Source organism: Prosopis cineraria, unplaced genomic scaffold (genome assembly GCF_029017545.1).
Source record: "Prosopis cineraria cultivar Desert tree isolate PC_DT_omini unplaced genomic scaffold, ASM2901754v1 PC13, whole genome shotgun sequence".
Taxonomy (NCBI): domain Eukaryota; kingdom Viridiplantae; phylum Streptophyta; class Magnoliopsida; order Fabales; family Fabaceae; genus Prosopis; species Prosopis cineraria.
Genome location: NW_026555344.1, coordinates 12,601,284 through 12,623,831, shown reverse-complemented (window position 1 = coordinate 12,623,831; position 22,548 = coordinate 12,601,284). Strand labels below are relative to the sequence as shown.

Below are 22,548 nucleotides of genomic sequence, written 5' to 3'. Positions count from 1 at the left end.
ACCATTAGCTTTTATCCTTCATTCAAAAATACATCCACGTTATAGCATACAAAAAAAAACAAAAGAAGTGCACACGAAACACAGAAGGAAAGCAGAGCAGTAACTCCAGACACACCCACACAAAAGGCATAGAGAAAAGAAACCAAGAGTAGAGTAGACAGTGAACCTGAACTTTAGGCCAGAGACACAGAAGTAGAGAGCAGAACAGAGATAAAAAAAAGAGCTTCACTTGGCAGCAGACTCATGTACAAAGAAGCAAAAGAATTAAGGCTAGAGACGCATACATGCATGTTGTAGCAAAAAAGAAGAGGAAAAGAGAGAAGAACAGAGCAAAAAGAAAGCATGTAAATAGCTCTCACACGCAAGCTTCATCTGCTTTAAAGAGAGGATCGAGAGTCTGAGAAAAAGAAGGAATGAGAGCGAGATAGAGAAGAGGTTGGAGAAAGAAGAGAGAGTAGCAATAGAGAGAGAAGAAGATGAAAATAGAGAGGAGATCGAGGAGGACAACACTCAGACCAGACGAAAATGGTGAAGAAGGAGGAGAAGAGACCAAAAGTAGAGGCCAACGATAAAGATTTCAGGAGGTTGGAATGAGAGAGAAATGTAGAAGAAGTTAGAGCAAGAGAGGATGAAAAATAAAGGATGAGAGAGAGAGAGAGAATTGAGAAGGATGAGAGAGGACCGAGTGTGGGAGAGAGGATTGAGAGCTCTGGAGAAACAAAAGAAAGAGACCGAAGATTTGAGGGAGATTATACATCCAAGCCAAAGTACTTGGTGACTTTCACTGTTGGCTATGATCAAGAAAAGAATATTAATACAATAATGAAAAAGTTTTAGAGAACCTCACGATCCTTTTATTTCATTATGACAGACGAACCACAAAATGGGATGAGTTAGAATGGTCGAAGCGGGCTATTCATGTGAATGCTTACAAACAAAAGAAACAGTGGTATGTGAAATGATTTCTACATCCAGATATTGTGGCACCATACGCCTATATATTTATATGGGATAAAGACTTAGGGGTTAAGCATTTCAATGTAGAGAAGTACTTACACCTGATGACAAAGAGTAAAGGTAATCGTGAAGTTCACAAAGTAACAAAGGAAGAACTAAGATGGTGCACAGACTCTCGTCTGCCTCCTTGTGCAGCCTTTGTTGAGATTATGGCTCTTGTGTTTTCATGAGAAGAGTGGCATTGTGTGTGGCATATGATTCAAAATGACCTAGTCCATAGGTAGGGTCTTGACTTCACTTTCAGAAAATGCATCGAGCCTAAATTAACACAGGTTTAGATAAAATATTTGTCTTAAAGATTTGCTAATGCGATTATGGTTGTGATAAATTTTGTGTGCACATGTGTTATAGAAGGAATAGGTGAAATTTGGTTTAATTTTATATAGGCATGCATTAAATGAATGTCTATTCTAACTTGGTGATTAATGCATGTTTAAAACCATTTAAATGCTTAAAGATGGATTAGCAATCTAGTTCTTCAAAATTATGATTTCATGATCTTACTGCTTGCATTATGAGAGCTATTCAAATTTAGGTGTTTGATGATATATTAGTAAATACAAGAGTATGTTCTCAAGTTTTAAAGTATCAGCTAAAGGTTATAGGTTTGAATCACATTTGTTATTCCAAGTTTTCATGGATCACTGTCTAACTACATATGAGACTAGATATGATCTTATACCCTTTAGTGATTAAAGAATATAGTTCAATTGAATTTCTAGCTTCTTGGTATTTGAAAATTTATCATTGTGCTTGCTTATTAATCATGAAAAATTGTTAATTTCATTCTGATTGTTTTGGGTATGATTTGATCATAATATTAAACTTTCTAGCCTTTGATTTTGTCATGTGAGATTTTAAGAATCTGCGTAGACAATTAAAGTGATTTCATGCCGTGTAAGTCAATAAGATTTTATAGGTATGAAAAAATAATTTATATATATAAACTTATACATTAATATGGGTTCCAATGGCCCACAATTAAAATTAACTCTCTTTTTAATTTAAATTAATAAAATATTTATGTCTCATGTGAGATTTCAAGAATCTTTGTACAGATTTAAATTAAGTGTATTGTCATGTAGATAATAAATCCTCGCAAATTTTGTGATTCTCAATTTATATGGTAAATAAATAAATAAATTTTGTAAATAGAATTATCAATTTTTTAACAATAAAATTAATTAATTAAATTAATGTATTAAATTTTTTGGTCATACAAGATTTTTGAATATCTATAGACCTCTAGAATAATCCTCTTACCGTGAAAGTCAATAAGACTTCACAGATACCGTGATTAAGATTTTTATGTTTAAAAATATAAATTATATAATTACGCATTAAAATATATTTAAAATATATATATTATTTAATCCTTTATTGTGTGATGATTTTGAATCTTCACAGATATTTATGATAATTGTATTATCGTAAAAGTCAATAAAACTTTGCAGATATGATAATTAAAAGTTTTTTTTTAAAAAAGTATATATGAATGAACGTACTAAAAAAATAATGATATTATTAATATTTAAAAATTTAAGTAAATAAACTAAGTTGTTAAACTCTTTTATCGTGTGAGATTTTGAAATCAATTCAGATACATAGAATAATTGTATTACTGTATGAGCTAATAAGGCTCTACAAGTATAGCATTCCCAATCATAAAATATAAAAAAATAATTTTAAATTCTTTTCTTTTCACAACAAAAAAATAATTTTAAAATGTTTTCTTTTATTTATTTCAAAAATTCCAAAATTGAGAAAATAATTGAAATTAAATTACTTTTTGCAATTTAAAACATACATATCAAAATTTTAGAAAACCATTTTACTTGCAAAATAGTGATTTATTTTTAATTAATTTCTCTTCAAAAAATATTTTCACCCACAATTTTTAATTCTAAACTACATGAATTTTGATCCCCATCGCAAGGTACGTAGGCCTTAAAGTTCGATTCTGAGTCAAGTCCTCCCATGTAAATAAATAAATATTTCTCACTTAATTATCATTATTTTTATATCAAACACATGAATAAGAAAGGGATAATTAAAATAACTTTAAAACCATATTAATTTAGCACAACAAACTTTAGGTAACCATTCTCACAAATGAGTGTTGTGGGGTGTCTAACATTTTTTTCACACTCAATCAACTCCCGAATCTATTTTCTAATTTCATAGACCATCTTTACTGTCCTTTAAACGATTTCTCAAGATTTTCCTCAAAATTTTAGTGGCAACTTTCATTTCTTTGATCTTCTTTTCGAAGGCCAGAACTTTCGCTCTCGTACGCCATCCGTGTCGCATTTTTGAGTATGACACTCCCCAAGCCATCAATTATCTAGCTTCAACATACTGGGGTTGGACATTCCATACATTTTCAATGCTCAAAACACCATTAATGGCTTGAGACAAAGTATAAAACACTTAATGGATCTCCTATTACTACTCATAACCACAAGACTTTAGTAAAAACCCTACTCCATTTGCAAACTCCTATTGCCATTGCCCATAAACTAAGAAGAAAATGAGAAGAAGCAAAGGAGAAGGATGAAGAAAAGGATGTTAAAGCTTACCCAAGAGGCGCGTAGCTCTTATGTACTTCAAAGGGTCATAAACCTCTAACCCTAGCAGAGTCGAGTCGCCATTTCCTGGTTCTCTTGTCCCTCTCTCCTCATTTCACTATTCCATCGTGAACATATTAATTTGAAAACAACTCAATTTGTCATGGCATATTGCACCTCTTGCCGTGGTGGATAGTGTAGTGGGCAAAGCCCACTTTCATCCATCCTTATTAGGCCCTAATATGGCCCAATATCCCTTGTAACTTACTTCAAGCCTTTGATAGGGTTTTGGTGGGTCCAATACTTTTAAACTAACCTTAATTTACCTAATTTCCAACCACAATCCTTCATTTCATTTCTTATGAATTTTTAAATTAATCTACATCAAGATTTTAGGACTTTACAATTACCCTACCATGGTAATTAAAGGGTTTATTATGGTAAAAAGAACAAAAGTTATTATTTTAGGACCCTACCATGATAATTAAGAGTCAAACTATCTTTATAAAGGTTTACTATGATAGAAAAGGGATTTCTATAAATATTAAAATCATTTCAAAGTGAAGTTGTCATTGGCAATAATGATCCAGCATAGTGGGGTTTGGAATTAATTTGGATGGGAGGTGATAATATCCTAAATTGCTGAGGACACCAAGCAATGGAATAACAAAATATTAGTTTCTTAACACTTATTTGTAATTTAATATTAATTTTTTTATAAGAGAATTGTTTGTAATTTTTCATGCCAATTACTAATTAAAATAATTAAGGTTTGCCAACAAAGGTTGAGTCAAGTAGAAGGAGTCAGTTTTTCACGATATGACAAACCAATATTCAAATTTTTATTAAAAGAGGTGTTTATATTCAGTGCTTGATTGTGCTTTTAATATAATTATTTTCAATAAGAAAATTCTATAAGCAATAAAAAAAAATTAAGGTTTAACATGGGACAATGGTGTTCTTAGATTACATTACACTATCTTGACTTTAGATAACTAGTGTGGTTAAAAAATGTCATTGATAAAGATCCCCTTGACCCTTGATTTAAACATATATCAATCATGCACATATCTAATTACCTACAAGTAATTTTTTTTAATCTTAAAGTAAGAAGAGAGATGAGTCAAAATTTAAAGATAAAACATAACATTGAGAATGATGTGCTTATCTCTATTTTATAATAGGTAAAAGAAGAAAATGAGATATGAGAAATGTGAAGAGAATGAAAGAAAATGATTGAAATTTCAAATGTAAAATATGACAAAGCATAAATTTAGATTTGGATTAAGTTGAAATCCAAATTTAAATCTCATTAATCCAAACACAACATAAATATCAATTTAACAACATTTTTATCAAATTTGATATTGATATAATGGTCCCAAGGGAGACGGAATTGGCATCACTAGAAGAGGGGGAAAAAAAAAATCCTCCAATAATCAATCATCATCATCGTTCCATACAAATCATGTGGTTTTATTCAACTCGACGTGAGTTATATACATACACTCCCTCAGATGACAATGCTAGGGGCTTTGATGGTCCTTTTATGAGCTGGAATTTCACACCATTCTTCCTCTTCGCCCGTGTGCCTTCAATGCAGTAATTTTCTTTCAACGTTTTCTCCTATACCCACCACACCTGGATAATAATCATCTTTCTCTTACTCTGGTTCATTATATAGCAGAAGGAAGATTGGCAAGAGATAGACGCAATCTTTGAGGGTTTGGTCTTCCCCTGTACGTCCATCTCAATTTCTATCAGACCCTTCTCTTCATATGTGCTCTCTCCTCTCGCCTCCATTGCAGCTGCTCCATTTGAATTTGCTTCAATACAATTCTGAAAAATTCGTCTTGATTCATGATTGCGTGCTCCAACTAAACTAGATACCCGAGCTTACGTGTTTGGAGACATTTATGTTCTTTCCTTCAGTGCATTTATGAATCCAGATTTTCTTTGCGTTTGTATATTGGCGTTTTTGGGTCATTGAATGCTTCGAGTTTTAGGTTGTTTTGTGTGATGCAATTTCGCGGCTTTGCTTGAGGACTAGGGTTTTTAAGGTGAAAGTTTATTGTTTTCCGGGACATCTTCTCAAAGGATTCTGTATTTCTGTATTTGAGGTCGTTTTCTTGGTGAATTGCTTCAGTGGTTTTAAGATTGGGGTATTAGAGTTTGAAAGGTATTGGTGTCGGCTATAGTGTGAATATCATTAGGATATGAGTCGCAGGGTGAGGAGGAAGGTCGCAAGGAAAGGAAAAGAGAAGGTGGTCTTGCCAAGTTATCCAGAAATTCAAGATGAGGGCTCGGATTTAGACCCTGAACGAGTTGTTGATTGGAGGGGCTTGCCTGATGACACAGTAATTCAACTGTTTTCATGTCTGAGTTATCGTGACCGAGCAAGCTTATCATCAACTTGTAGGACATGGAGGCTTCTTGGTAGCACCCCATGTTTATGGACTTCTCTTGATCTTCGCTCTCACAGGTTTGATGCCGCCATGGCATCTTCACTTACTCCAAGGTGTGTGCATCTTCAGAAGCTTAGATTTCGTGGGGCTGAATCTGCTGACGCCATAATTCATCTCCAAGCTAGGAATTTGCGTGAAATAAGTGGTGACTATTGCAGAAAGATTACTGATGCGACCCTTGCGATAATTGTGGCCAGGCATGAGTTGCTTGAGAGCCTTCAGCTTGGTCCAGATTTCTGTGAAAGAATCAGCAGTGATGCTATAAAAGCTATTGCTCATTGCTGTTCTCGGTTAAGGAAACTAAGACTCTCAGGCATTAGGGATGTAAGTTCTGATGCCATTAATGCATTGGCTAAGCATTGTCCGAATTTGACTGATATTGGATTCATTGACTGTTTGAATGTTGACGAGCTAGCATTGGGAAATGTGTTATCAGTTTGTTTTCTCTCAGTTGCGGGGACGTCAAGTATGAATTGGGGTGTAGTTTCTCATCTTTGGCACAAGCTGCCTAACCTTACTGGAATAGATGTTTCAAGAACTGATGTCGGTCCATCTACTGTTTCGAGATTGTTATCATCACAGAGTTTGAAAGTTTTGTGTGCTCTGAATTGTCCTATACTTGAAGAAGACACCAGCTTCCCCACAAATAAATATAAAAATAAGCTATTAATTGCCCTTTTTACAGATATTTTTAAAGGTCTTGCTTCTTTATTTTTTGATGATACAAAGAATGGCAAGAATGTGTTTTTGGACTGGAGGAGCGTTAAGAACAAAAATAAGGACTTAAATGAACTTATGATCTGGCTTGAGTGGATCCTATCCCATACACTTCTGCGATCTGCTGAGAGCTCTCAGCAGGGCCTGGAAAATTTCTGGGTTGAACAAGGTGGAGCACTCTTGCTTAGTCTAATGCAGAGTCCACAAGAGGACGTTCAGGAAAGGGCAGCCACAGGTCTTGCAACGTTTGTTGTAATTGATGATGAAAATGCTAGTATTGACCGTGGAAGGGCTGAAGCAGTTATGCGAGATGGTGGTATACGTCTACTTCTTGGCTTGGCAAAATCATGGAGGGAAGGGCTTCAGTCTGAGGCAGCTAAGGTGAATCTATTTTCCCTTCCTGTGTGTAAATGGTCTATCTGGTTTTTTTTTTCTTTTTTTCTTTTCTAGTCATTCTTACTTACACTTCTTCTAGGATTGGTTGATGTGTAGTTTTTGGCTTGGTACACTGGATATCACATATTTTATGCATAATTATACCCTGTATTTGTCCTTTCTGTTGCCTTTAAATGTTTACTTATAATGCTGATAGAAGAAAAAAAAAACTGACCCACACATTATTTGGTATCAAACTTCTTAAATATGTAGGCCATTGCAAATTTGTCTGTCAATGCCAATGTTGCGAAAGCCGTTGCTGAAGAAGGGGGAATTGATATTCTTGCTGGTTTGGCAAGATCCATGAACAAGCTGGTGGCTGAAGAGGCTGCTGGAGGATTGTGGAATCTCTCTGTTGGAGAAGAGCACAAGGTTTGGTTTTCTAGCTAATTTGAATTGAAGTTTTTTTTGCATTTCATATTTAAAATCTTAGTTATGAATGAAGAAGTATTCTGTTTTAGGGTGCAATTGCTGCGGCTGGTGGAATACAAGCTTTGGTGGATCTTATATTCAAGTGGTCCTCCAGTGGGGATGGGGTTTTGGTGAGTTTCTTCTATTTTTTGTGTATGGGCATTGAATATTGCTTGGTCTTTCTATAATTGGAGTTTCTTTGGCTAACTTATTATTTGTGCTTCAGGAACGTGCAGCTGGTGCATTGGCTAATTTGGCAGCTGATGACAAATGTAGTACAGAAGTTGCATTGGCTGGTGGCGTACATGCTTTAGTAATGCTTGCTCGTAGCTGCAAATTTGAGGGAGTGCAAGAGCAGGTAGTACTGCAATACTTTCTATCATTGAGGCTACATCATAGCCAATAATAAATCTATTCTAGCTAAGAATTGCTTCATCTTTTCTATGTGCCAGGGTTTCATGATCACTTTAACTGATGAAGATGTGTCATGTGTCATATGTATATTCTTTTTGTTAAAGTTCCAAGCTCTGATTTTCTAATTGAATGTTTCTTAGGCCTTTGTCCATTCTATTGAGTAAAATGTAAATAAAATGTCATTGAATAATTAATGTCGCTTCTCTTAAACTAGGCTGCTCGTGCGTTGGCTAACTTGGCTGCTCATGGAGATAGCAACAGTAACAATGCTGCTGTTGGACAAGAAGCAGGGGCTCTGGAGGCACTTGTTCAACTCACACGCTCTCCTCATGAGGGTGTCAGGTAAGCTTCAGTCATTCTACTCATTCTCAATATGTGTCTATTAATCTATAGTTGGTACCAAAGTGTAGGAAACAGTAAGAACAGTATTACCAAGCTGAAAGTGGAGAAAATATGAATTAGAGGTGCCTCTGTGTGGCTCTAATCAGAATTAAAACCTGAAACCAGTATGGTAATTACAGCAGAAAAGGGAATAATAACAAAGAAAGGGATCTTGCTCAAGTGTTGACAGTTAGATGTCTCTTTACACGACATCTGAGAACATGCATGCCTTACTTACATTGTTGGCCCCTATTTTTTAACTTCAGTGTCACAGATTCTTTCATCTCTACTACTTTTCTTCCTCTGCCACACTTTCCTTTAATACACTTCAAAGGGCATTATAGGTGCTTAATTATAACTCGCTGATGTGCTACGCATTGTTGCATATTTGTGCGTTCATGTGTCTTTTTGTAATCATCTTTATTCTATTTGATTTCACCTGCCATACTGTATTCTACCTTTTCTACTTGTAGGCAGACTTAAATTTGTTTACGCTACCTCTTGAGGAAAGTTAAACCCTCTAAGATTCTTAGTTATCACGATTCTTTTGACATGTATAAAATGTTTGTATTGATGATACTGCATAAATAATACAGAATTTTTTTTTGGGGGGCGGGGAGTAGGGAAATGTTTAGAGAGAGAAAGGAGGGAGAGTAGAATTTCAGTATTTGATCTCAATTTCTTTTTTTATAATAGCAGGAGAATTTAATCAATAAAGGAGGAATATACAAATGAGGATTACCGAATCTAAATTATAATTCAATAGTCTACTTAATCCTCATGCAAAGAAATGCTCAAAAAAGATTGTTCTATCCTGTTAAATAACTAATAATGTAAACTATGGTAAACTCACACAGTCCTTATTCATCTAAATATCCTAATATATCTGAGTAATATTCATTCTTAACTATGTAATTTACAGATGAATAAACATATCATCATTATGCATCACCTAACTAATCTCACCTACCTAACATTTTTATCCTAGCAAGTATCATCGCAATCTCTTTGACCAGAAGATGGTCTGAAGTTCATTACTTGCTGTCACATATTAAAATGTCACTAACAATATATATATATATATATATTTTTTTTTTTTCATTTAAAGGTAACTGTTAGGCTGTGTTATCTTCGTGTTTCAAGCTTAATGGGCTTCATAACAGAGGGTTTGCTGAAAATCATACTCATTTTTTTTCATGCTTTTAGGTCAAGCAATAAATTGGCAAATATTTTCCGGTTTTGCTTTTGAAAAATCGTTATTTCAAGCTTGAAGGTTATTTGGTTGATTGGAATGCTTCAATGTTTGATTCTAATAATCTTTCACCATATCATCTTAGAAAACAAAGAGATGCAATCAAAATTTATCTTCACCTTGCTTCGGCTCACCCTTGCTAAAAAACAAAAGCACTAACATGTCATGCGAAAAACAATTATATGAAAAATGTTTGATACGCTGTTTTGTTTCCTTACATTCTTTTGCCTCTTGGATTTGGTGGTATAGGACACCAAAGTATCTAAAGTGCTTCTCATTGGTATGACAGTTTAAAATTGCCATAGAACAAATACAAGTGGTTTTTTAGAGTAGTTAGCAAATCTCAAGAGGATGTGATGTGAGAGTCCATACTCCGTTGCTTTTTATGAGCGTCATGACTTATGAGATATCCCCAAAAGAAAGTCATTCTATTACACCTTGATATTTTGGATGGTACCTGACATCTTAAAGAGTAGTGTCCAAATGCAAGCATCTTGGATGTTAATGGACATCTAAGATGTTAGGGTCAAGATAACAGTATATCAAGGAACTCCATAATTTGATGATTTTGTCATCGTGTAATGTTATACGTTTGAAGCTGAACATGTGGTCAAACACTTTAAATGTAATTTATAATAATATAGAAAAGTAAAACTACACCTTGATTAAGAAATGCAAGTGGATAAAAATGACAATTATGATTTTGGTTTCTGTCTACGAGGAGTGCTGCTTAGCATTTTCCAAATTTTTCTTCTAACATGGCTGGGAAAATGAGAATTTATCATTTTGCTGTAGCCTAACGAGAGAGCAGGTTTAAGAGTCTGTTGATAATCTTCTTTGACATTGTTGGTTGCTCATTTGTAGCCTAGTTGACCATGGTGCCAGCATTTAGTGGAGTCTGAAATAGAATCTGCTATTAAGTGGGATACAAGCTGGAGTAGACTTGCTATCTAAGAGTAACTAATCTTTGTTTGTTAAAATTTTTTTCTGTTTTCAAGAGTAACTGACATTTTAAGGTGGTCAGACATGGGAAACAAGAGAGACCTGGTTGCACATTTATCCATTTTGTTTCCTTGGAAAGGATTCTCCTTCAATGCTTTTGATATTACATTTCTGAATTTAATTTTACTTTTTTGCTGGTAGTGCTTGTGATTTCCCCCTATTATAATCCTTACTTCTCTTTGATCTCTACTATGGCACATACCAAAGTGATACGTGGATTCTACTGAGACTTGACCTTGTATAAACATATATCTCTTTTTATAGGCAAGAAGCTGCTGGTGCGCTTTGGAATTTGTCATTTGATGACAGGAATCGAGAAGCCATTGCTGCAGCCAGTGGAGTTCAGGCCTTGGTATGCTATTCGCCTTAGTCATTCGATGTTTCTAGTGTTGTATATTCATGCATAATTTGGCACTGACTTCCAGATATGCAATGTAATTAACATCTGTGGCTTGAGTGTTTTGCAGAGGTTAGTTCGTAAACATTTTTGCGTATGCTGTATATAACCTCCTCCACATATGAAGTTAGAGAATATTTTGTCTGTCGTATAACTAAAATAATTTATCTTGAAGAAAAAATTGGAATTTGAATGAATATATGAATATAGAAAGTAAAACTAATCTTTATATGATATTAAATATATGAATACGTTTTTAGCCAAAGTACATTATGCCAAATGGGGATTGACGTGCATTGTAATTAATAGATATTAGGGAGAATGACAAGCCAGGACTTTGTAAGAACATTAGTGCTAAGTTAGGAACTTTAGTACTGAAAAATGGTAGAAGGAGTATTGAAATTTGGGAACATCAGTGTTGAAAAATTCTAATTTGACATTAATGTTCTCCCAAGGTCCTTATTTGTCATTCTCCCTAGATATTATTACATCTTGGCTTGCCCAATTAAAATTGATTTTGAGGAATGTACCAACCATTGAGGCAACTGTTGACCCTTGTTTTTTGCCTTACAAATAATTTTTTTTTTGTTTAACAATTTTTTTCATATTATTTACCTGTGAATGTTTGAACAGAAATAGATTTTCTTTTATTCCTTTCTCTTCCCTTATTTAAAAAATGAAGAAGAAAAAGAAAGAAAATAAATGAAAGAAAGCAAAGTAGTGAATCAATATGGTGTTCTCTGAAAAAATGATATGTGGGTGTAATGTTGCTGATTTAATTAATTTTACAAACACTGGAGTTACTCCAGGAACTAGGATTTATAGCCAGTTTCCTTAAACGTTTTGCAGGTTTCACTGGTGATATTGGGCAGTCATGATCTTGCATAATTTAACCCTTTTTACTTTATACCTGAATTATTTTCAGATCAGCCCAATCCCATTTTTGGTGTACAAATTTCAGTCGCAAATGGTATTTTGACCCACAAACAATATAATCTTGTAACTGATCTGGGAAATGTTTTGCATTTAACACCTGCTGTTATTTGGGTAGATTATAATAAGGAGTCTTATGGCCATTGTGCAACTGGAAATCCATGCTTGTTAACTTTGTTTATTTTTCCTCGTATGGAAAAATATTTATATGTGGAAATATTTAATATTTATTGCAAATATTATCTCTTAATATATAGCCATTTATTAGTATTTATTAGGGATTACTAGTAATTATTAGTATTTATTACCTGGTTGTATATATAGTCAGTTTGTATCTTAGTATTAATCAATAAGAAATATTATCTTCTCCTAAATTCATGGTATTAGAGCCTATGCATCTAGGGTTTTTGGTTGGGTGTGTCTAGGGCTTATCTTGGTGATGCTTCAAAAGATAAGGCTCTTAGAGTGTCTCTGGTTGTTTCCGTTCATGATGGTAGAGGGCGTCCTAGCTTTCATTGTTGGCCTAGCGAGATTTGCTAGGGTCCGATCGGCGCAGCGCAGCAAGCGATAACAAATGTGGCGCTTACACCGTTGCCTGTAGTTTCTGTGTCAAAGAGCACATAGGGGCGCATATGAAGCCTAGGTGGATGGCAACGCTTGTTTTCGACAACGGCACTGATTTTCCGGTCTGATCTATGGGGTTCTTTGAGTCTTGGGAGCCTTGTTCAGAATTTTTTTTGGTGATGGGTGTCTCATCCAGTGTTGTGTTTCATCACTGTGGCTTATCTTGAGCTCCTATTCTGAACATTTGTGCTTTCTTGATGATTCTAGAATACTATTTTTGGCTTTTCTAAGCATGGTGCTCTTTGTTTATCTTCCATTTGTGATACAGAGAGTGATTTGGCCACTAGCTGAGGATTTAGTTGTGGGACACATAAGAGTTAGTGTCTTCAATGTCGGTGGCTGAAAAGGGTAACTTCCTTCAAGCCTTATAAACCTCATGCACCAAATCTTTATGGATTGTTGACTTTGGTGCCTCCGATCAAATGACTAGCTATCATGAGTTGTTTACCACGTATCCTGTGTGTTGGGTATATTAAAGTAAAGATTGCAGATGGCTCCTTAGCACTTGTGACAGGAAAAGGGAGTATTCAAATTTCAGATTCTATAGTGTTGGAATCTGTACTTCATGTGCATAAGTTGGATTGAAATTTACTTTCAATCAGTCAATTGAATAAGCAATCAAATTGTTATGCTAAATTTTTCCCATCCCATTGTGTGTTTCAGGATCTATCATCTAAAGTGACAATTGAAAGTGCTAAGGAGTATGAGAAGCTCTACTATTTCAAAGTCTCCATTTGAGTACTCACCGATTGTCAGTGACTCTGTATCTACCTCTAAAATTAATGTTTTTGTGTTGTGGTATAAGAGAATGGGTCACCCTAATTTTCATTACCTTAAATAATTGTTCCCAACTCTATGCCCGAACCTAAATATTAATGATAGTCATTGTGAAGTCTGTAAACTTATCAAACACCACATAACTTCCTTTCCTAGAGCCCCATGCACACTCACCAAACCTTTCACAACCATTCATAGTGGCTTGTGGGAACTATCGTATTCCTAATCATACTAAAACAACATGGTTTATTTCCTTTATTGATGACCATACTCTTATCTGTTGGGTTTATCTATTAAGAAAAGAAGCGTGAGGTTGCATCAACGTTTGATCGATTTTTTTCAATATGATCAAGACAAAGTTCAACACCACCGTCCAAGTCTTATATATCAATAATGGCAGAGAGTATTTTAACCAATCTTTGAGCGCTTTCTTCCAAATGCATGGTATTATCCATACTAGTTCTTGTGCCCATACAACCCAACAAGATGGGGTTGTAGATAGGAAAAATTGCCATATACTTGATGTTGCTAGAGTACTTATGTTTACTTGTAATATGCCAAAGTTTTATTGGGGGGATGTTATTTTGACTGCAATTTACCTAATCAACCCATATGCCTATTTGAATCCTATCATTTGAAACTCCTCTCCACAAATTGCAAAGTGTTTTCTCCGCATTTTATATTAAAACCAATCTTTCTATTTGTGTGTTTGGGTGCACAGCTTTTGTTCATAACCACGAAAGCATTAAACTTGAACCTTAAGCTATCAAATGCATATTTCTTGGCTATTTTGCTACTTAAAAAGGATACAAATGCTTTGACTTTGTCTCAAAATATACATCTGTAGGCCTTGATGTCACCTTTCATGAAGATACTTCATTCTATCTCAATCCTTTGATTCAGGGGGAGATTATAGGTCAATCTCAACCTTGGGAACTAAAACCTAATCGAGAACTGATACTTCTTGAGCCATGGTTTACACCAACTAAACCATTACTACCACCACCTTTGGAGCCATTACCTTCGCCTGCTCTACCAGTACCACCATCTCCTCTTATGCCACAACTTAAGGAACACAAGTAGAATGGAGATGTAGAAAGACCACAAAAGGGAGAATTGTTAGGTTACACTTGGAAAAAAAATTGAAAGACAATGAGCAACCTGTACCTGACACACCAAGTGAGGCGGAACCAGAGGTAGTTCCTGAACCTTTGAAACCCGAAGGCTAGATGATACAAAACAAGTAAGTGAATTTATTAATCTTGATCTTCCATTGCTTTGAGAAAGCAACCTCACTCATGTACTTTTCATTTGATAGAGAGATTTGTTTCATACAATGCACTCTTCTTAATATTAGGCCTTTGTTGCTAATCTTGATAAGCTAAAGGTACCTAAGACTGTATAGGAAGCTTTAAGCATCCTTGAATGGCAAAGTGTTGTAATGGAAGAAATGAGGGCTTAGAAAAGAATAGGCATAGGAACTTGTTCAACTACTTAAAGGAAAGAGAACAGTCAGTTGAAATGGGCGTTCACCCCAAAATACAAGGCTGATGGAACCCTTGACAAGCTAAAAGCATACTTAGTTGCAAGGGGGTTTATCCATACATATGGTTTGGACTATGAAGGAACATTTGTTGCGGTGGTAAAATTGAAACACTATCAGAGTTCTATTATCTGTAGCAGCTAATCTTGGGTGGTCTCTTCACCAACTTGCCATAAAAAATGCTTTTTTGAATAGAGAGTTGAAGGAAGAAGTCTGTATGACTCTACCTTTTGGGTTTGATAAAGGTAGGGAAACTTAAGTTTGTAAAATGAAAAAGGTTATATATGGCTTGAAATAGTCGTCGAGAGCTTGGTTTAATAGGTAGAATCCTGAAGTTTGATGGTTACAAACAAGCCCTTTCAGACCATACAATGTTCGTTAAAGTCGAGGGAAGTAAGAAATGTATCCTTATTATCTATGTTGATGACATAATACTATCATCTTGAGGAGATAGAAAGAGTGAAGGCTACCTTCGGCAAGGAATTTGAAGTCAAAGATCTCAAGAAGCTAAAATATTTTTTTTTTTGGTATGGAAATTGCTAGGTCATAGAGAAATATATGTCTTTCAAAAAATTTATACTTGATCTTCTGAAGGAGACAAGAATGTTTGGTTGCAGACCTGCCGAAATGCCTATTGAAAAAGAAGCAAAAAGAGAAAGATCTTGAGGGGCAAGAAAACTCAGATGAGGATGGTGAAGAAGAGGAGGAGGAAACTGAAGAGAAGGAAGCAACAGCTGACAAGGAGAGATATCAAAGACTTGTTGCAAAATTGATATATCTTTCCTATACAAGGCCAAATATAGCATTTGCTGTTAGTGTAGCTAGTCAATATATGAGTTGTCCAATGAAGAGCCATACAAAGGTAGTTTATAGGATTGAGATATTTGAAAAGTACTCATGGTAGAGGGTTGTTCTTCAGAAAACATGAGCAAAAATCTATTACAGTTTACATAGATGCAAATTGGGGTGGGAGCTATAAAAATCAAAGGTTGACCTCTGGTTATTGTTCATGTGTGAGGGGAAATTTAGTTATATGGAGAAGCCAAAAGTAAAGAGTTGTTTCAAAAAGCAGTAATGAATCTGAATTGAGAGGTTTGGCTTAAAGAATAATAGAGGAATTGTGGCTAAAACAAGTCTTGAATGAAATCCAAGTCGGAGCAAACTCACTATTGAAGCTTTATTGTGATAATAAGGCTGTCATTAGCATGGCCATAAATCCGGTGCAACATGATATATCTAAACATGTAGGGATAGACTAACACTTCATTAGAGAATAAGTGGAAGAAGGAATTCAATATTTGACATATGTACCTACAAAGTTGCAAGTAGTTTTGACCGAAGGGTTACTTGGACTTGCATTTGAGAATTGCATGAGCAAGTTGGAGATAATTAGCGTCTATGATCCAACTTGAGGGGAAGTGTGGGAATATTTATGCTATGTAAAAATAATTCTGACTGATAGAGAAATTTGGGAAGAATAGAGAAAATTGAGGGAAGAACAAAGCAGGTAAGAGAGAGACAGAGAGGAATTGAAAGGGATTAGAGAGAGATAGAGGAGAGGAGATGCTGAATAGTGTAGGCTTATCATTGATCAATCATAGAGTTTACAAATTGAAATTATAGGGTATTTATAGGAATAGGAATCATACCCAATGGCCACTAATGGCTATACATTCTAAATCAAGGCATAACCCAATAACTAATAAAACTAATTGCTGTCATTATTCTAAAATCATAACAATTTAATATTTATTATAAATATTATCTCTTAGTGTATAGCCTTTTATAGTATTTATTAGGAATTATCAGTAATTATTAGTGTTTATTCCCTTGGTTAAATATATAATTAGTTTGTATCTCAGCAGTCAGTATTGATCAATAAGAAATATTATTTTCTCCCAAATTCCACAATATGCATCATAAATGAATTTAATCAACACTATCATTCTTGTGGGAATATTATGTCATTATTGTAAATAATTAGCATTTATTAGGATCATTAATTAGGCTTTATTAGTATTTATCAATTTTTATCTCTCTTGATGTGTATATATAGGACCAGTTTGTACATTAGAAAATGAATGAGATAATACAATTTTTCCTCTCTGAATATTCCACATGGTATTAGAGCATCAGGCTTAAAAATTCAAATTAGGTTAGTTTTGGAATGGCTAGAATGAGACTTTCTGAACAGTATGTAAGGTCGTTTGTGTGGACAATGGTGGAGTAAGTTTTGAATCTCATTGCCACCCTGGATGTACTTAAGAGGCTCTGAACGATGAAACCCAAGACGGCAACAGCGAACAGCGGTGCGTGTGGACCATACGCGCCACCCCTGCTCACTGCGTTAGCAAGCTTACGGCGGCATGTCCGTTTAGGACGCGATCTTCTCGGACGGCGACGACGTACTCTCTCCAGCCATATCTAGCACAATGTAATGTATGGGTACATCGTTTTCAAACCATATTAGGTTGTATGGTGTTGTTAGTGCCCTGTTTTGCTGGATTTAGAGTTATATTGGGTTGTGACTTCTGATTTCAGTCTACCAGAAAGCCTTTCCCTCATTTAAAGTGCTAGGAGTGGTGCTGTGGCTACTTTTATGCAGTGTTGTGTATAATTTCAGACCTGCACCCATGGCATTAGTGGCAAAAAGAGTGTCTTTTCTTCATGCTTTAAAGATGACTCGAAGTGCAATGGTCTAGATTGTGGATTTCAGGGCATCTGATCATATGACTAATTGCCATCAATTGTTCACCACTTGCACCCCATGTGCTGAAAATGTTAAAGTGAAAATTGCAGTTGGCTCCTTAGCACTGGTGGTAGGAAAAGGGAGTATCTGTATATCAAATTCTATTATTTTGGAATCTATCCTTCACGTGCCAAAACTTGACTGTAATTTACTTTCAATCAGTCAACTGACCAAGCACTCAAATTGTTTTGCTAAATTTCTTTCGCCACATTGTGTGTTTTAGGATCTATCATTTGGTGCGATAATCGGCAGTGCCAAAGAATATGAGAGGCTTTCTATTTAGAAGTCATCACTCGAGTGGATAACCTACCTATTGTTGGTAATTCTGCATCTACCTCTAAAGTTCATGATTTTATGTTATGGCATGAGAGAATGGGTCACCTTAATTTTCATTATCTTTCGCGATTGTTTCCAACCTGATGCCTGACCTTGAATCATAGTCAAATCCAATGTGAGGTGTGTGAATTTGCCAAACACCATCAAACTTCCTTTCCTAGAGCCAAATATACACCTACCAAACCTTCCACAACCATCTACAGTGATTTGTGAGGACCATCTCGCATTTCAAACCGTACTTAAACAAAATGGTTCATCTCTTTCATTGATGACCATACTTGTGTTTGTTGGGTTTACCTTTTGAAAAACAAGTCTGAGGCTGCATCCACATTCATGAGTTTTTTCATCATGATCAGAAACCAGTTCAATACTAGCATTTGAGTTTTATATACTGACAATGGTATTGAATACTTCAACTAATCTTTAAGTAGTTTTTTCCAGATGCATGGTATTGTCCATACCAGTACATGTGCCCGTACACCCCAACAAAATGGGGCCGCAGAAAGGAAAAATAGAGATATCCTTGAAGTTGCAAGAACACTTATGTTCACTTGCAATATGCCAAAGTTTTATTGGGGGATGCCATTTTAATCGCAACCTATCTCATCAACCGAATGCCCAGTCGAATATTAGCCTTTGAAACTCCTCTCCAAAAATTGCAGAGTGTTTTTTCTACATCCTACATTGAAATCAAACTTCCGCTTCATGTGTTTGGGTGCACAACCTTTGTTCATATCCATCAAAGTAATAAACTTGAACCTCGAGCTATCAAGTGTATCTTCTTTGGCTATTCTCCTACTTAAAGAGAATATAAATGTTTTGATCCTGTTTCTAAACGCATCCTTGTAAACCTTGATGTTACATTCCATGAAGAAGCTCCTTTTTATTCCAATTCCTCAATTCATAGGGAGAATATAGGTGAATCTCAGACTTGAAAACCAGAACCTAACATTGAATATGTACTTCTTGAGTCCTTATCTCCTTTACCAAAACCATCACCCTTACCTCTGTCCAACATCTCCCCTTCACCAACCCCTTCTCTTATGCCAAAGTTTAAGGGAAACAAGAAAACAGAGGAAGATGTGTAAAGACCACAAAAGGGAGAGTTGTTAGTTTACACTTGAAAGAAGAAAACAAAAGATAGTGAGCAACTTGTACCTGAGGCACTAAGAGAGTCAGAACCAGAGGTAGTCCTTAAAGCTGATGTACCAAAGATTGATCCATCTAGTGAGCCAGATGACTCAGAACAAAGAAGTGAATCTATTGATTTTGATCTACCTATTGCCCTTCGGAAACAACCTCAGTCTTGTACTTTGCATCCAATTCAGAAGCATGTATCCTACAAGGCTCTCTCTCCTAGTTACTGGGCCTTCATCCCTAATTTGGATAAAGTTATTATTCCAAACAACATCCAAGAGGCACTGGAAATACCCGAATAGAGAAATGCAGTGATGGAGGAAATGAGAGCTTTGGAGAAAAATGGAACATGGGAGATTGTTGAAAGACCTAGAGGTAAGAAATTGGTTAGTTGCAAGTGGGTCTTTACCCTAAAGTATAAAGCTAATAGCACACATGACAAGTTGAAAGCACGGTTAGTAGTAAGAGGTTTCACCCAGACTTATGGCATAGACTACAAAGAGACGTTTACACCAATGGCAAAACTAAACACTATCAGAATTCTATTGTCAGTGGCCAACCTTGAATGGCATCTTCATCAACTAGATATCAAAAATGCTTTTCTAAATGGAGAATTGAAGGAGGAAGTCTACATGACTTTACCTCCTGAGTTTGATAGAGGTAGAAATGGCAAAGTATGTCGACTAAAAAAATCACTGTATGGCTTGAAACAGTCACTTAAGGCATGGTTTGACAGATTCTCAATGGTCTTGAAGTTAGAAAGCTACAAGCAAGGATTGTCAGATCATATGATGTTTGTTAAAGCTAAGGGAGCTAAGAAGTGCATGCTCATTGTGTATGTTGATAATATAATCTTTACAGGAGATCATGTTTACAAAATAGCAAGGACAAAAACTGTCCTTGGTAAGGAATTTGAAGTTAAGAATCTTAGAAACTTGAAATATTTTCTCAGGATGGAAGTTTCTAGGTCAAAACAAGGCATATATATATCTTAGAGGAAGTATATACTTGATCTTCTTTGGGAAACTAGCATGTTAGGTTGTAAACCTAAGGAAACTCCTATTGTGGTATCAAAAAAGAAGCCACCTGAGAAAAGCAGCACTGAGGAGTCAGAAGGAGAAGACAACTCTGACAACAAAGTTGAAGAAGAAGAAGACAAGGAGAAAGAAGAAACCATTGGTAAAGACAGATATTAGAGATTGGTTGGGAAGCTGATTTATCTATTCGATACAAGGCCAGATATTGCTTTTGTTGTCAATGTAGTGAGTCAATACATGTGTGATCCAAGGAAGAGACACCTCGAAGCTATATACAGGATTCTCAGATACCTTAAAGGTAAGGGATTGTTATTCAAGAAGCATGATCAAAGGACAATTGAAATTTACATAGATGCAGACTAGGGGGAACCTATGGAGACAGAAGATTCACCTCTGGCTATTGTTCATTTGTGTGGGGAAACTCAGTGACCTAGAAAGGTCAAAAGCAAAGAGTTGTATCCAAAAGCAATGCTGAATCAGAATTGAGAGCATTAGCTCAAGGAATTATAGAAGAAGAAGGGTCATGGAAGAAATACAAGTTAGAGTTGATCCACTAATGAAATTGTATTGTGATAACAAGGCTGCTATAAGCATGGCATTGAATCTTGTACAGCATGAGAGATCTAAACATGTTGAAGTAGATAGACATTTTATCAAAGAGAAAGTAGGAGGCATTGTATGTCGACATCCCTACCTACAAAGTTACAAGCTGTAGATGTGCTAGCCAAGGGACTACCTAAGCCTGCATTTGAGAGTTGCATAAGCAAGTTGGACATGATTAGCATTTATGATCCAACTCGAGGAGGAGTGTGGGAATATTATGTCATTATTGTAAATAATTAGCATTTATTAGGATCATTAATTAGGCTTTATTAGTATTTATTAGTTTTTATCTCTTTTGATGTGTATATATAGGACTAGTTTGTATATTAGAAAATGAATGAGATGATACAATTTTTCCTCTCTGAAAATTCCACAATTCTTTCATAGCATAAAGGTTTTAATTTGTTGAAGCTTTTGACATTGTGATATATGTAGGTTGCTCTTGCACAATCTTGTTCTAATGCCTCCCCTGGACTTCAAGAGAGAGCTGCCGGTGCTCTCTGGGGATTGTCAGTTTCTGAAGCCAATAGGTAAGTGTGAGATTCTTCATTTATCTGGAAATTTTGCTCAGGAGAATCAAGATTATTGGACAATTTATTATTATCATATTTTTGAAGTGCTACTGCAAATTGTTTTGTGCCATGATTTTAACTGATTACAAATTTCTTTGGATTTTTATTACAGATTACATTCTCTTTTAAGTGATTTTGTTTTATTGTTTGGGTTTTAAATAATTCATTTTAGTATCCTTGCATCTTCTTTGATACCTGTTCTCATTATTTTTATCTTTCTCAGTGTTTCGGAATATTTCTCAGTGTTTTGGAATATTTTTTGTCATTTTCATTAATTTTTTCATTTTACTAACTTCTTTTTGGAGAAAAATAATGATGGGTCTAGGAATCTTTTTCTATGCAGCTTCCCTACATCTGATGTTTACAATTCTACCTCAATGAATATTAAAATTGAAATCCCAAACATGAACCGCATAGAGAATGTGAAAATTGTGGAAATCTACTGTTATGGTTCGCCATTGATGCTGTATATATTATCAGCATTGCCTATTGCCTTTTGATCAGTGATAACTTGATTTCCTGTTTCTATAGGAGTTCAAGTTAGTTATTTGTTTATTGAAGTCTTCATGTAATTGAATATTTAGACTTGTTCATGTGTTACTTCTTTCCTTCTTCTTTCTCCCTTTTTACTGGTTGTCTGGTTAGGATCTTTTGCATTTAGCAATTAAATGTAAAGGGTGAAATTGGAGAGACTAAGGGTGTGGTGCCCAGGGCAGCTTCTGACATTGGAACCTCTCCCAATCTTTATTTACTCGCACTTGTGCACTGCTGCAGTTCTGTTTTTACTGTTTCGACCAATTCTTGTACGTTATTGATAATCACACTGATACATCCACTTGTACATAAATTTAGTCAGATGCTTATCCGCTTGGAATAAACATTATTGCATGCAGGATCTTAGTGCTAGACACTAATGCTTTACTTGGTGGGGTGAAAAGTGGGGGTAAGAGAACGGCAAGAGAGATAAGGGAGGAAAACTACATTTTCCCCCATTTGGCAGAGGAAAGAAAAATGGGATGGAGAAGAAATTGAGGGGTAAATAACATGTGGGACTCATACATTTTTCCTTTCAACTTTTCCCTCCAAATATGGGGAGATTTTAGAGAGAAAACATACTTTCAAATTTATCCATGAATATTTTTCTTTTTCCGCCTCCTGCCTCCTTCAATTTTCATCCTT

General features: G+C 35.4%; 1 protein-coding gene and 1 pseudogene across 1 annotated transcript in view; both read left to right on the top strand.

Moving 5' to 3' along the window:
• Nucleotides 1-642: 642 nt before the first annotated feature.
• LOC129289906 (uncharacterized) lies at nucleotides 643-1,295 on the top strand (annotated as a pseudogene).
• Nucleotides 1,296-5,112: 3,817 nt separating this feature from the next.
• Nucleotides 5,113-22,548, top strand: part of LOC129291382 (protein ARABIDILLO 1-like) — a 34,364-nt gene continuing 16,928 nt past the window's right edge. The window contains exons 1-7 of the mRNA XM_054928686.1: nucleotides 5,113-7,147; nucleotides 7,415-7,573; nucleotides 7,663-7,743; nucleotides 7,839-7,970; nucleotides 8,241-8,368; nucleotides 10,926-11,013; nucleotides 21,233-21,327. Of these exons, the coding sequence (XP_054784661.1) occupies nucleotides 5,801-7,147; nucleotides 7,415-7,573; nucleotides 7,663-7,743; nucleotides 7,839-7,970; nucleotides 8,241-8,368; nucleotides 10,926-11,013; nucleotides 21,233-21,327 (2,030 nt within the window). The 5' untranslated portion in view covers nucleotides 5,113-5,800. The remainder of the gene's footprint in view (nucleotides 7,148-7,414; nucleotides 7,574-7,662; nucleotides 7,744-7,838; nucleotides 7,971-8,240; nucleotides 8,369-10,925; nucleotides 11,014-21,232; nucleotides 21,328-22,548) is intronic.